The sequence below is a fragment of the Cannabis sativa genome, chromosome 6 (genome assembly GCF_029168945.1).
Source record: "Cannabis sativa cultivar Pink pepper isolate KNU-18-1 chromosome 6, ASM2916894v1, whole genome shotgun sequence".
In the NCBI taxonomy this organism is placed as follows: Eukaryota; Viridiplantae; Streptophyta; class Magnoliopsida; order Rosales; family Cannabaceae; genus Cannabis; species Cannabis sativa.
In genome coordinates this window covers 20,503,150-20,518,106 of record NC_083606.1, presented here as the reverse complement: position 1 = coordinate 20,518,106, position 14,957 = coordinate 20,503,150, and the positions used below count along the sequence as shown (strand labels likewise).

The window sequence follows — 14,957 nt, the reverse complement described above, 5'->3', positions numbered from 1 at the left end:
AATTTTTTCAGAATTAATAAAATTTCTTCCTATATCGCAACATGTCGCTACTGTAGTCGTGAAACGTCGCAATTTTTCAATTTTTTCCAGAATTAATAAAAGTTCTTCCTATATCGCATAATGTCGCCAGTATAATCGTGAAACGTCGCAATTTTACGACTTTGTCCAGAATAAATTAAATTTCCAAACATATCGCAAAAATGTCGCTACATATCGCAAAGTGTCGTGAAATACACAAGTATATACAAAATCTGAGATACATCGTTAAACAACCACATACACAGAAAATAATGTCGAAAAAATGTCGATAAAACATAGTCATACATAAAAAACTACAAGTAACATGTCATAAACCATAATAATAATAATGCATGCAATTTAAAAACGAAAATGATGCTCAAACCCTGGCCTTGCACGTAGCTTTGTTGTGTTCCAATGCGCCAGAGTTTGAACATTTGCGTTGTTCCTTGACTTTTTGACTGTTCGATGGAAATCGGTTAGTCTGTGTTCTTCCTGCATTGCTCTTTCTTGGACGACCTACAGGTTTCTTCTCCATTGGTACACCGATTCTCATGTTCTTCATGTGTTCTGGAAGCACCCATTCATCCTCCTCGCCGACAAGATTAATTGTTGCATCGTAAGTATTCTTCAACGTCTCCTTTGTGTAATAGGGGGATGACAGAGCATAGAGACTGACATTCTGAGTAAGCGTTGCGGCACATGCATGGGGACAAGGAATTTTCAACAATTGAAACATGCCGCAAGTGCATGTTCTCTCAACTAAGTTCACATCACCGCCTTTTTCAAAGTCAGACCCGTCAGCACCTCTTCCAACATTAAACAATTGTGCATTGTTACGTATGACACTTCTACGTCTACCATCCTCGTGTTGCTTTATCAAATATTCCTCAAAATGAGTTGCCAAAGGGGTAACACACTTACTTGCCTTTTCGAGACGGTTAGCAAACCAATTTTGTAGTGTGAACCTTATGAACTCAACTAGAGTAGTTATTGGATATGCCCAGAATTCTTCTATCACGTTGTTAAGGCTTTCAGCAGCGTTGTTTGTCATGATGTTGTACCTGTCTCCTAGACAATATGACGAGCCCATTTTTCTAATCCTATATTGTCAACATAAGCAGCGATGGGAGGATCCATCTGTCGAAGCACCTGCAAATGTCTATCACATTCCCTCTTCGACCATGCGTAAGCGGCCAGCCATATTTGCGTGTTACATACATCAGTCTTGAACTTGTGGGTGACATTCATAGAAATATGTTTGTAGCATGCACAGTGGCATGCTTCGGGGAAAATAACCTCGACAGCATGTTCAATGCTTTGATGCCTATCCGATACAAACACTAAGTTTTCAACCTCCCCAATCGCTTCCTTTAACTTCTGCAAGAAATACTTCCAAGAGTCATGATTCTCGCTGTCAACAATTGCAAAGGCAATCGGAAATAATTGGTTATTTGCATCGTACGCTACAGCAACTAGCATTGTGCCCCCAAACCTTGTCTTCAAGAACGTGTCGTCGATACTAATCACAGGACGACAAAACTTAAATCCCCTCCTACAAGCAGCCAGTGACCAGAAACAGTACTTGAACCTGTTGTCCTCTGTGATAATGTCTGTAATAGTACCTGGATTCTTCTGTTCCAGCTCGTAAAAGTAACCAAATAACTGACTATAAGTTGCTGCTGGCATACCCCTCGAATACATAAGTGCCTTCTCTCGGCACCTTTGAGCCTTCTCATAGCTCATCTTGATCCCATACTCCTGAAACATATCCCTTTGTATGTCTTTAGCTTTGTACTTAGTTCCATCTAATCTAAACTTGTTCTTAATGAGGTGGCCAACAACCCACGGTGCTGCTTGATGGTTATCAGCATGTCTAGAATCCAGGCTACATGTGTGTTCGTTGTGGAATACAGTAATCTCAAACATGTCACAACGTGCCCTCTTCCTCCCCCTCACTCTCCATTTGCAATCTGAACCCCTGCAAGTTGCATAAAAAACATCGGTGCCAGACTTCTTCACCATGAACTCAAAATTCATTTTCAATGCAAACCTTCCAACCACATTTTTCAATTCAGTCTTATTTGTATACAGCTTGCCAACATATATTTTCCCTGAATGTGTACCAGTAAGAGAAGTTGTATAAACATTATTTTCCTCTATGTCTTCCCTTGTCCACACAATAGGTTTGAATTTTGTACAAACTTCAAAATCAGGTGTTCATCCGATCCAATCCGCACTTTTTTGGTCAAACAACATCCAATCCGCACTAAGTGCGGATTTCATATTTTGGATCCAATCCGATCCGCATAATAGTTTAAATCTGATCCAATCCAATCCGCAATAGTGCGGATTGGATCGGTTATTTTTTTAATAATAAATTATTTAATATTTCATAGAATAAAATTAAAAAAAGACTATTGTTTCTTAATCTCCAATAATAATCTATTTCCATCTCCATTTATATATAAATCAAACCCATATACATATATGTCAATATATAATTTACACAAAAATATATGTGTATTTATTACTAAAATAAATAAGTTAGTATATGTATTTAAATTTGTGTGTATGTGTCTATGTGAATAGAATAATTTTTCTAGTGTTTTTTATTATAAAACAAATAAAATACACTAACTCAATATATTACTAAAAAAGATTAATAAATTAGAAGTTTATGTTTTTTTTTTTAATATTACTAGAAAATTAATATATATTATATATTATAATTTTTTTAAAATATATATAATTAAGTGCGGATTGGATTGGATCGGTTACTTTTTGAGGTCAAACAACATCCAATCCGCACAAGTGCGGATTTTAGATTTTTCAATGCAATCCAAACCGCGCAAGTGCGGATATCCACATTTTGGGATTGGATTGGATTGGATCGTGCGGATTGGATTGGATCGGATACTTAGTGAACACCCCTAGATGGTACAGTACTACGAGGAGGACCTGGGCGGCTGCTACTGGTGCCTGGTGTTTCGTGATTTTCACTCCGAGGGGTTCTTCTTTCTTGGTCTTTCCTTTGCTCCCTTGGACGTGGTGGAGATGGTGGAGGTAGTTCTAACCTTAAAGAAGGTACCTCTATAGCTTCATCAACTTCCAACTCCGCATCACCATCCTCGTTCAAATCTACTATAGGATCATTGTTGTAAAATGTACCATCAAACTCATTAAACTGGTCAGATCCATTGTTAACCCTATTATCCTCATCTATATTAGTAGGGGCCTGCTCATTCATCCCTACGGCTGGATCTGTTTCTGGGACAAAACTCCCAACAACACTTCTTGGGAGGACAGTTGGCGGAGTAGGCCCCAAAAGCGCATGCCTTTTAACCTTAGTCACAAACAGTGGCAGCAAGTTCTCTACACTCATTTTTGCCTTCATTCTTAAGAACAATCTTACTTGACTATCTTTGACTAAAACTTCTAGCGGTATCATATTGTCTTTCATGTACATATAACACACCTCTATTTTCAGTTCATACACAAGAGGGTCTATATCCAACTCTTCATACAAAATATCATTCATCTTTTCTAAAGTAGTGTCAACCTCAAACATTAACATCTTACTTTTTGGATTATTGAATATCCAGTTGAAACCTTCAACTGCCCAAGCCCCATCATATAGTACAACTACAAACACATTTGAATCTGCAAACCAAAATGACCACAAATTATGAAAAACCAAGATGTCGCAAGATATCGCGAACCTATCGCTACATATCGTGAACCGATTCCAAAAAAATGTATGTCGACAAACGTCGCAAACTTGTCGAGAAAAATAAAAATATCCACAATATAACACAAGAATTCTATGTGTCGCTACATGTCGATACATGTCGTTAAATGTCATCCCTAACCTCATGTCAGCTCTTTATCGCTAATACCCTCCACCATGTCGAAAAATATCGCTAAAATTGCAAAAACCCAGTAAAAACGCAGACTTGCTGCATTTCGTGTTTCATTGACAAAGGGTGTCAAAAGGGTACATAAAAAGCACGGATATGTGTAGATCTATTACTTTCAACATAAATACATTTAAATCAAACAATAATTACTAAAGAAATTACATACCCATTATTGTTTAAAGGAATGACTTTCTTAGAGCTTTGGTTGGGTTTCAAGTTTTCTTTGAGTAAGGCGGCCGAACACTAGCTCCGGTGGGACATCCAATTGGTACAATGTGTGTATTCTATAGAGAGAGAGAGAGAGAGAGAGAGAGAGAGAGAGAGAGAGAGAGAGAGAGAGAGAGAGAGAGAGAGAGAGAGAGAGAGAGAGAGAGAGAGAGAGAGAGAGAGAAATCCGAGAGATAGAGAGAGAAAGTGTTTTGAATTTTTGTTTTTTATTTGTTTAGGGGTAAAATTGTAATGCAAAAATGGTTTAAGTATATTTTTCATGATGCAAAATATCCTAGCATATTTTTAGTGTACCATTTATTTTTAAGCATATATTGTCAAATTTCCCTCTTTAAATCTCTCTAAATAACACTATTAGTTAAAAATAACATATCTATCAATCTATTTCTATATATAAAGCTAAAGACTCTATTATTGTCGGTAACAGACTCCGTTATTGTCTTAAATAATGCACATATAAAGCTCAATTCTAAAGACATTTTTACAAAAAATGTTAGATTTTGGGCAAAAGTTTACAATTTTACTGTTACACAGAATTTTTTACAAATATATTGTCTTTGTATAAAACAACTGTAAAACAATAAAATAGAACAATTAAAACGACAGTGGAACAACTAAAAAACAACCGTAAAACAACTGTGAAAACATAACACAGTACACAGTATTTTTGAAAAAAAAATTCGCCCCACAATAAAAAAGTAAAAAAGTTATAAATCTCAATATGTGGTGTAAAAACCTCAGTCCGTATGCCTGATTTTACATCTAACTTCTCATATTTTTTTAAAGAAATTTATATGAAAAATTAATAATGTTAAAATTTGATGCAATTTTATTAGGGGAATTTTCATAAATATGGGAATTGAGGGTATATATAGTTTACTTTTTTATAGCATAAATAAATAACACTATAAGGTTATGGATTTTTTTATTTTTTTACATTTATATGGATTTTTTTATGCCATATTTTTGTAAAAAAAAAGTAGAAATCCCATATTTGTTAAACAACCATAAGTTTTGCCAGAAAAGTCGCTGGAAAAATCATTGTCGCCGGAAAAGTCGTCAAAAAAGTCACCGAAAAAGTCAACGTCGGCGGAAAAGTCAACAAAAAAGTCAACGTCGCCGGAAAAGTCACTGGAAAAGTCACCATAAGTAAATGTCTCAGATATAACTAAAAATATAAGTGGTTATATGAATAAAAACTAATAACTCAAACCGGTTATAATTAAAATATAACTGGTTCGGTAACATAATAAATAAATATAAATAACATAAAATAACTCAAACCAGTTATAATTAAAATAGAACCGGTTCTATAATATAATGAATACAAACAAGTAACACGCAATAACTCAAACCGATTACAATTAAAAATAAAGAAGAAATCAGTTCCTAAAACACTGAAATATAAATTTAAAACAAAACTAGTTTCACAATAAAATACTTCATAACACATAATACCTCATAAGACCGGTTATATATATATATATATTTTTTTTAAAAAAAAAAAAGTGGGGATCAAATGTCTCAGATATAATAAAAATAAAACTTGTTCTATCACATAATGAATAAAAATAAATAACACAAAATAACTCAAACTGGTTATAATTAAAATATAACCGGTTCTGTAACATAATGAATAAAAATAAATAACATAAAATAACTCAAATAAATTATAATTAAAATAGAACCGGTTATATAATAGTGTTAATAATGAATAAAAACCAATAACACGAAATAACTCAAAACCAGTTATAACTACAATAGAACTGGTTATATAACATGATGAATACAAACAAGTAACACACAATAATTTAAAATTGATTACAACTAAAAAATAAAGGAAAAATCAGTACCTAACACATTGAAACATAAATTAAAAATAAAACTAGTTCTACAATAAAATACCTCATAACACATAATACCTCATAAAACCGGTTATTTTTTTTAAAAAAAAAAAAAAAAAAGTGGGGATCAATTGTCTCAAATATAAATAAAAATATAACTGATTCTATAATATAATGAATAAAAATAAATAACACAAAATTACTCAAATCGGTTATAATTAAAATATAACCGATTCTGTAACATAATGAATAAAAATAAATAATACAAAATAACTCAAACCAGTTATAATTAAAATGGAATTGGTTCTATAACAGCGTTATAATGAATAAAAACAAATAACACGAAATAACTCAAACAGGTTATAACTAAAATAGAACCAGTTATATAACATAATGAATGAGTATTTTTAGGGTACATATGGTATGTATGTAATTATTTTGTTGGGTTGGAGTATGTTGAATGAATATTTTTGTTTGAGTTATTTTATTTAACTGATTTTGTGTGTGAGTTTTTATCTTACTTGTTTTACGGAACCAGTTTTTTTGTCTCAAATTTTTAACGTTAGTAAATATAACTAGTTTCTTTATATTATATTTGAGTCACTGTCGCCGGAAAAGTCACTGTCATCGGAAAAGTCACTAGAAAAGTCACCAGAATTAGATATCTCAAATATAACTAAAAATAAAACCGGTTCTATAACATAATGAATAAAATTAAATAATACAAAATAACTCAAATTGATTATAATTGAAATATAACCAGTTCTGTAATATAATGAATAAAAATAAATAACACAAAATAACTCAAATCAGTTATAATTAAAATAGAACTGGTTCTATAACAGTGTTATAATGAATAAAAACAAATAACACGAAATAACTAAAACCAGTTATAATTAAAATAGAATCGGTTATACAACATAATGAATACAAAATAAGTAACACACAATAACTCAAACCGATTATAATTAAAAACAAAGAGGAAATAAGTTCCTAAAAATACTGAAACACAAATTAAAAACAAAGCTAGTTCTACAACAAAATACCTCATAACACATAATACATTATAAAACCGGTTATAATTTTTTTTTAAAGAAAAGTGGAGATCAATTCCAAAAAATATTAAGGCATATATATGAAAAGGAACTAGTTCTATAACAAAATAAATAAACACAAATAATAACACACAATAACTCAAATATAATATAAATAAATCAGTTATATTTACCAACTAGTTAAAAATTTGAGACAAAAACACTAATTTTGTAAAGCAACTAACATAAAAACCCACATATAAAACCAATTAAATAAAGTAAATAAATCAAAAATCGATCTTAAAGATAGTCGAAGATGAGATATTTGAACAAATCAATTAAATACAAAATACCATCAAACCATTTAGAAAGAGATCTACTTTCACAAAGAAAAACAGAAAAAGAAACAATTTATTCTAAAACTAAACTATCAATAAAAACATAATAATAATTAAAAAATAAATAAAACACTTAGGTTTCTACTGCAGCTTTTACGACTAAAATCACATTATGTATGTGATAGGAACCAAACAAGCAATATCCAACTTCTTACGTGTTTGACTCGGTATGTGACATGTGTGACCCTACATTCTTTGACACTCAAATGCACTATGAAAATCATTAATTTTAAAATATAGATTTAGTTATGCCAATTATGCTTGTTGCCAAATTAAGTCTGACATTAGCTCTAGTGAAATCGGACATCGAGAAAGTCATCTGGATTTAAAAAAACTTGGCCCCTCGAAATTCATTGTTGTATCTAATTGATCCTCTTCCGCGTTGGAGTTTCGATGATGACGATGATGATTGAATTCTTCAAAAATTACTCCTCTGCAGTAACTCAGCAATCCAACCAAACCGCTCAAGTACGTAACGTCTCTCTCTCTCTCTCTTTGCAATCAGGAAACTCGTATCCAATTTCTTCTTCTGAGAATCTAATCTCCTTGTTATAATTAGACTAGTTTCTGATTTCAAAATAGTCCAATACAAGCTTAATCGATCTCAATCAGGTTCAATTCCTTTTTCGAACTGAGAAATTATCCCGAACACTTCGTCCGCTACTCGTTCGTTGTCATTGGCTAGCTCAAACCTTGCTCTCCTCGCTTGCCTAGCCACCAAATCCACTAACTCTTTCACTTCACCCCCAATGTTGATCGAATCTAGCAGAAGAACGTCTAGAGTCGTCGCTACAGCCTGAAAATGAATTTTGAACTGAGATGCGACTAACTTGCACTTGGTTAGAATCCATATCCTGGAACCTTCACAATGGTCAACGAATCTGGAGAGAGGCTTCTAGATTTAATGGGGGCTGAGTCGGATCTTCAAGGCTTCTGGTTGTCGTTTGGGCTGAGTCAAAAGGCAAAGGTTGTGGCGTAGGAGGCTGAACTGTCGAGTCTTGGAAATTACAGAACTAAAATAAAATCTCTAAAAGGCAGAGTTCCTCCAACTTTCAAATGTGACGAAAAAAGATAAAATATAGGATTTAATAAGTTATTTACAAAATTATGGCATAAAAAAGGCCCATAAAAATATAAACAAAACAAAAAACTCATACCTGTTATAAATATTAATAATTATGTGGATGTCCAAATCTTTTATTTATCACCATGAATTGTAATCAACATTCTTCTTTTCCTTAGTTTCCCTTTTTCTTAGTTTCTTAATATCTCACTAGATTTGTATAAATAGGGGTTCACCCCATTGGAATAAATAACTCAGAAATTCTCATTCACTTTCTCTTTCTCTCTTCATCTTCTTCTTCTTTCTTCTCATCTACTTTATATTATTTTATATTATTTTATAACACCATTAATATTATTTTATTGTGCCATAAAATAGTAAATCTTTAAATTATTCCCATATTTTATGTAATTTCTACATTTTATTACTTAGTTATTATAGAAATATATATATATAAAATTTATATTATATATATACAGTAATTTAAAAAATTTTAAACATCTACCGTGAATCGCGCGGGTAGATGTTAGACCGTTTACGTGTCTTGTGGATTTGCCATTAATTGTACCGCTATGTTAGACCGTTCAAGCTTGAAGAGTCTTTCTCAAAAAAAAAAATTGCTTCAGGAGTCAAAGTCTATGTAGATTTTAAAGCATATGAATGGAGTTACATAGTGCAAACAAAGTCAACTTTTGAAATTATATTTGCTTCCAGCGAATCTCAAGCTCAACTCAACTATATCATATGTATAGTGTTTGCCATTATCTTTTGGGCCAGAATTGTTTTTCGTTCTTTATTGTGCTAGCATTTCATGGCTTAGGCTGGCATCTTTATAAATCAATGTTGAATATACTCAAACACAAGATATGATTTTCTAGTCATTTATTTGGACATTGGACAATTTCCTTGTTATTCATCGATTCCATGATATAAATTGTCTTCAACAGAAACTTTTTAAATGTTCTATCAACAAAATGTAGAGCAACATACTGAAAGGGTCATGAAATGGTTATACTCATTGATCACAAATGCTGCTTTATTTCTATACTCATTCCTGAACGTGGATATAATGAAGGTTAATACAATCAATCTGTATCTCTGGGAAACTTAAGAGGTATGATAAATTGTATAAAGACAACAATATAATTCTAATAAGGAAATGGAAAATGCAATTTCTGTCGAACTAATTGGCACCAGCCATATCTATATATTACAAAATAATCATGGAAGATAATGAGGCATCGAAACAGAATAATTAAAAGAAATAACCTTCATTTCTCGGCATATTTTCCAAGCACTCTTGAGGCCAGGATGACAACCACATCTTTTTATGACATCCACTGCCGCACAAGATCATTGATCCGAAAGGGTGTTTTGTTCTTATCTTCCTCGTGGATTTACTAGTTGAGAAAATACAGCACTTGTGGCAGCATCTTCTGCATCATCGTCGGTCACCGAGTTCCGATCAATCATACTCACACTGTTATCAAATGGCTCAATGGGGGTCAACTGGATGCCTGAGATGTGGTTTGTGCTGTTATCATCAGGTTCCATGAGTGCAGATGAAGTCTCCTCCAGCTGAAGAGCGTATTCAAGATTCCATAACACATCACCCATAGACGGCCTGTCAACACCGTACTCAGCTAGGCACTTCTCAGCTGTTTCGCCAAACTTCTTGAGAGAAGCCATGTTTACCTTTCCAGCCAAATTTGGGTCCATGATATGATCTAGCATTCCCTTCTTTTGCCATGTCATTGCCCATTCTGCTATGTTGACCTGCTCCCGAGGAAGAACTGGGTTTAGAGCAGGTCTAGTGCAGAGAACCTCCATTAGTACCACCCCAAATGAGTACACATCTGATTTCTCTGTAAGTTGCTGCCTTCTGAAGTATTCAGGATCAAGGTAACCAAAGCTACCCTTCACAGCTGTACTTACATGGGTCTGATCAAGTGAAGGACCTGTTTTTGACAAGCCAAAATCAGCAACTTTTGCAACAAAATTCTCATCCAAGAGAATGTTTGTTGTCTTCACATCTCGGTGAATGATGCTTTGAGCAGCCCCAGTGTGAAGATAATGGAGCCCCCTTGCAGCTCCAATACAAATTTCTAGACGTTGCTTCCATGATAGGTGTGGTAGATCTGTTCCATACAAATGGCTCCTCAAAGGTCCGTTCGCCATGTATTCGTATACAAGAATCATTTCTGACCTTTCATCACAATATCCAATAAGAGACACAAGGTGGCGATGGCGGAGCTTAGATAGCATTTCAATCTCGGTTCTGAACTCAGCAAGACCCTGTTCAGATCTGGGATTCCCTCTTTTAACTGCTACTTTAGTTCCATCTTCAAGTGTTCCCTTGTAAACCCTACCAAAACCACCAACCCCAAGTAGTAGGGTCTCATCGAACTTGTTGGTTGCATCTAGGATCTCTTGGAACATAAAAATACGACCGAGATTGGATGAAGCCAACGAGATGCAGCTAGCCGTCCCACTTTTTTGCGAAGTTGTTGACATTTTTGTCATGGTCTGAGAGTTACCATACAAGGGCAGAGGAAGCCATGGATGTCCTTGATTAGGAGTAGTCTTTGACTTGCGCGAGGCCAAGCAGCAATAACAAAGACCGATTAATGCCACAGCAGCCACAGCTCCTACAGCAGAACCAACTATGACTCCAGTCTTCATGTGCTTTGAAGGTGAACTAGGAAGAATTTTGTTAACAGATGCAAGGCCATCCAAGCTTCCAACATCATTGCTAATCTTCATAATCTCCAATCCATTCATAATGGCATCAGTAGCATCAGCAGCTGAATCTGGACCAACACTCACTGTCAAGCTATCTGAACCACCAGATGAATTCGCAACGTAGTCTTTGTACATTGGCACATCCAAATCACCAGTAATGGATGACATATCGAAACTTGTAAGTGCAGCATCATCATTTATGTAGAGATTAAAAACTAGAGTGTTCAAGGCCCTACTCACAATATCACAGAAATGTACCCGAACAAAATACATATAACTTGGATCGACAGTGAAGACCCAAGTTATGTTAAAGTTTTCATTGGTAACATTCGACTCTCCCATGGATTGAGCAGTGGCATAAACCCAATTTGGCGCGGTCTCGGGTGTGACAGCAGCAGGGTACTTGATGTTTTTGGGACTGACTGAAACTTTCACTGCAGAACTATTCACATGGAGATATTTCTCATCGTCCTCCCATGTTCTTCCAAGGGTATCATTCTGAGAAGTAATCACAGGACCTCCCATGTTTAACCGGTAAACAGTCTCGAATGCTAATCCAGATAGACCACTGAAAGGGGAAGATGGATTGACAGCCAATGCCTGGTCAGGAAGAACAGAATCTGGAATAGAGACAACCTCAATCGCATTAACAAACGCAACGGAGCCATTTGATGGAATGAAAGTGAGAGTCAAAACATCTGAGGTCACATTGATGGCATACTCCTTGAACATGTAAGAGCCATTGTAGTTCTTGAAACTGAAGTTGTTCAAGAGCACAAAGTCGTCAGCAACTACACTCATTGAGGCAGAGGCCAAGTTTTGGCCAGATTTTTGAAGAGGAAAGAAATAGAGGCGGACCCAATGGCGGCCTTCTTGTTCAATGTCAAATTTGAAGGAACCAATGCCCGTGAATATTCGAGCAGATTGGTAAATTGGGGAAGGGGCACCGGAATTTGAGGTAGCAACTATTGAAGTTCCACTTTTTAGAACAATAGAAGAATGGTCAGAATCAGGAACAAAAGTTCGACCTTGAAAGGTGACATTTCCAGATGAACCACAAGTTATTAAGTAGTTATCAAGGGGAGTGAACAAGGCATATGACCTACAGCCCATCAACAAAACAACAGCTAGAACAACAGGTAGCCATTGAACTAGCTTCATTTTCACTAATATCTTAAAAACCCAGATCCTCAACAAAATCTAATAGAATACCTATGCTCCCAACTCAACAACCGAAATAACTTCCAGAACCAAAACCCAACCACTCTACCAAGATTTCAAATAACAAAAGTCACATTCCCTCAAATTCACCATCACAACCCAACCACCCAGTTCTTCAAAATAAGTAATACAAAGATTACCCAACTTCAGCAACCCCAGATCTAACTCAATGCCAGAAGAAACATTAACAATTGAAAACAATAAAAGAGCTCAAACTTTGCTCAAACATAACAGCACCAGACACTCTATTTTGGTTAGAGTAATCCAAAATAAAGAAGACAAGAACTTTAGTTTTCTCAGAATTCTTACCTCATCCGAAAACAATAAACAAATTGGAGAGAGAGAGAGAGAGGGAGAGAGAGAGAATTGGGTTATCCTTGAATAAAAAATAAGTAAAACCCAGTTGAGACAACATGAAATGAAGAATCCCACAAAGCTGAGATTTTTCTCATTTGGTGCGGCTATGGCCACCCTTTCCAGGCTGTTGATTAGGCTGTCATTTACAGAGGCAGAAAAGATGGAGGACCCACTTTAAGAAGAAAAAGGTATGAAACTTCAAACCTCTATATACTCTAACTCTGTACCAATCCCATAAACCCAACCCAACCGAAGAAAACAGCTGTTTTCATAAAGATATTAGTTTGATGGATACCCAGAATCTTAACGAGGGATACGTACGAATAAACTAATAACGGAAAAACGCCATGAGAGTTCTGCTACCTCAACACTCCCAAACTGGCCTTATAAAATTGATTTTATATTTTGTTTTCAAATAATTAAAAATATTTAATGCTTTTAGAACTGTTTGGTTGATGTGCTGGGACCAACCAGCAGTGGGGACCCGCTAATACGCGGCTTTGAGAGGCAGGACGAGCTAGCGGCGCTGACGCCACTTGAGTTGACGGCTCTAGCGACCCTTTCCTCTAGGCATGTTCTTCGTTAACGGTAACTTCACGGCGTTAAAAGCATATAAAAGTCTAGCTTTTTGGTATTTGGTAATGAAACTAACTAGGATGGACTTTACATATCAAATAAAAAGTAGTTAAAATGACTTGTTATGAATGATAGCAAATGATTTTATATATCAATAGGCAAATTTTCATGCTCTGCTCATTCTTTTTACGGTTATTTATCCTCAGGAGGTGAATCTCTTGTTTTCACTTAAAACTTTTATCTTTTTGGGTAGCCTTTGCCTTTTTTAATGAATGTTTATTTTAAGCAAAAAATATTTGCTTGTGTTGAATGAAGTGTCCATCTCCATTCATACAAAATATTATAATTACTTATTCACATTCAGGGAGAAACTCATCTAAATATATCATTAAATGTCCTCCTATGTATAATGTACGTTTACTTATACGTAATTAAAATGATTAAAAATCAAATAAACTAACAATAATATTCACCTTCGATCAGATTATGAATTGAAATAGAGTTTATTTGCTAAGTGCTAATGTGTGGGAAATTTACAAAAGAAAGACCACATATTACTTTTCTGGACTCTTCTTTATCTCTCAACATGCAACTGTACAAGGCAACTTCTTTATTTTCCTTTTCACACTCAAACCCAAACCATTTTCCCATGGTGAAACCCTCTCCGAGTTCCAGATCCCGAGGCTCTGGTGACTCCTCCTCCTCTTCCAACTCCGATCATCGGTTCGGTTCCAACCACAACTGTCACATCAACCTAAGCTCAACTCGACTGAGTTCTCTCGCCAATGCTCCAATGCATTAATGGTGTTCTTGCAGGTACACATCCCCATACTACAATCTCTACTCTCCATGTCAAATCCAAAACCCATGCCTGGTATCTCATCATGAGATTATAGTTTAATGGGTGTTTTTGCATTAATTTCCCCTTATCCGATTGTATAACTATCTCCTGCTAGGTAATTTAGACACTCCTCCCCTTAATTTTTTTAATCATTACATCTATAATTTTCAAATGGTTTTTAGTTTCCCATTAATTGCGAATAAGACTGTTAGTGATCTTGTCACTACAATTTTAGGATGGGATGTGCAGCTAATCCCTCCCCAATTAATTGCTACGACTAATGTTTTTTTTTATATAAAAGGAAATTTACCATTTTCGGTTCTACCACTTGACCTCAAGTTTTCTGGTATCAAACCTAAAGTAGCACTAACCTTTTCCCTTTCACCATCGTGCAAATTCCAGTCTCTTTCAATGGATGACTTAGCTTCTTCTTTATCTGTGGCCCTTAATCTTACAGATACAGAGAGTACAGTCCACACCCTCCACGACCCTACACCCTTAGTTGTCCCTGACCCAGATGCCCTTGCCACAAATATCTTTCTGGATGCCAAACTTCATACTGTCAAGTCCTTTAACAAAAAAGTTTTTATGGAAAAAATGACAGAGGATTAGAACAACATTTCCCGATTCCCTGTCACCATCACTGAACGAACTAAGGGACTTTTTCTGGTAGAATTTGGATGCGTAGGAGAGCGGCGTAGGGTTCTTTTACAAC

At 35.0% G+C, this 14,957-nt stretch overlaps 2 protein-coding genes across 2 annotated transcripts; both read right to left on the bottom strand.

Annotated features, from left to right (window-relative positions):
* Window positions 1–397: 397 nt before the first annotated feature.
* On the bottom strand, window positions 398–1,072 carry LOC115695147 (uncharacterized). Its single transcript, XM_030622236.2, has one exon. It carries the CDS (start codon window positions 1,070–1,072, stop codon window positions 398–400), a length of 675 nt encoding a protein of 224 aa, XP_030478096.2.
* Window positions 1,073–9,523: 8,451 nt separating this feature from the next.
* On the bottom strand, window positions 9,524–13,233 carry LOC115724598 (receptor-like protein kinase THESEUS 1). The gene has a single exon (XM_030653914.2). The coding sequence runs from the start codon at window positions 12,406–12,408 to the stop codon at window positions 9,886–9,888; it is 2,523 nt and encodes an 840-aa protein (XP_030509774.1). The 5' UTR covers window positions 12,409–13,233; the 3' UTR covers window positions 9,524–9,885.
* Between the last annotated feature and the right edge of the window lie 1,724 nt (window positions 13,234–14,957).

What these genes read in the sequence shown, in the direction of transcription:
- LOC115695147 (XM_030622236.2), bottom strand. Translation starts at nt 1,072, where the DNA reads ATGACAAACAACGCTGCTGAAAGCCTTAACAACGTGATAGAAGAATTC.
- LOC115724598 (XM_030653914.2), bottom strand. Translation starts at nt 12,408, where the DNA reads ATGAAGCTAGTTCAATGGCTACCTGTTGTTCTAGCTGTTGTTTTGTTG.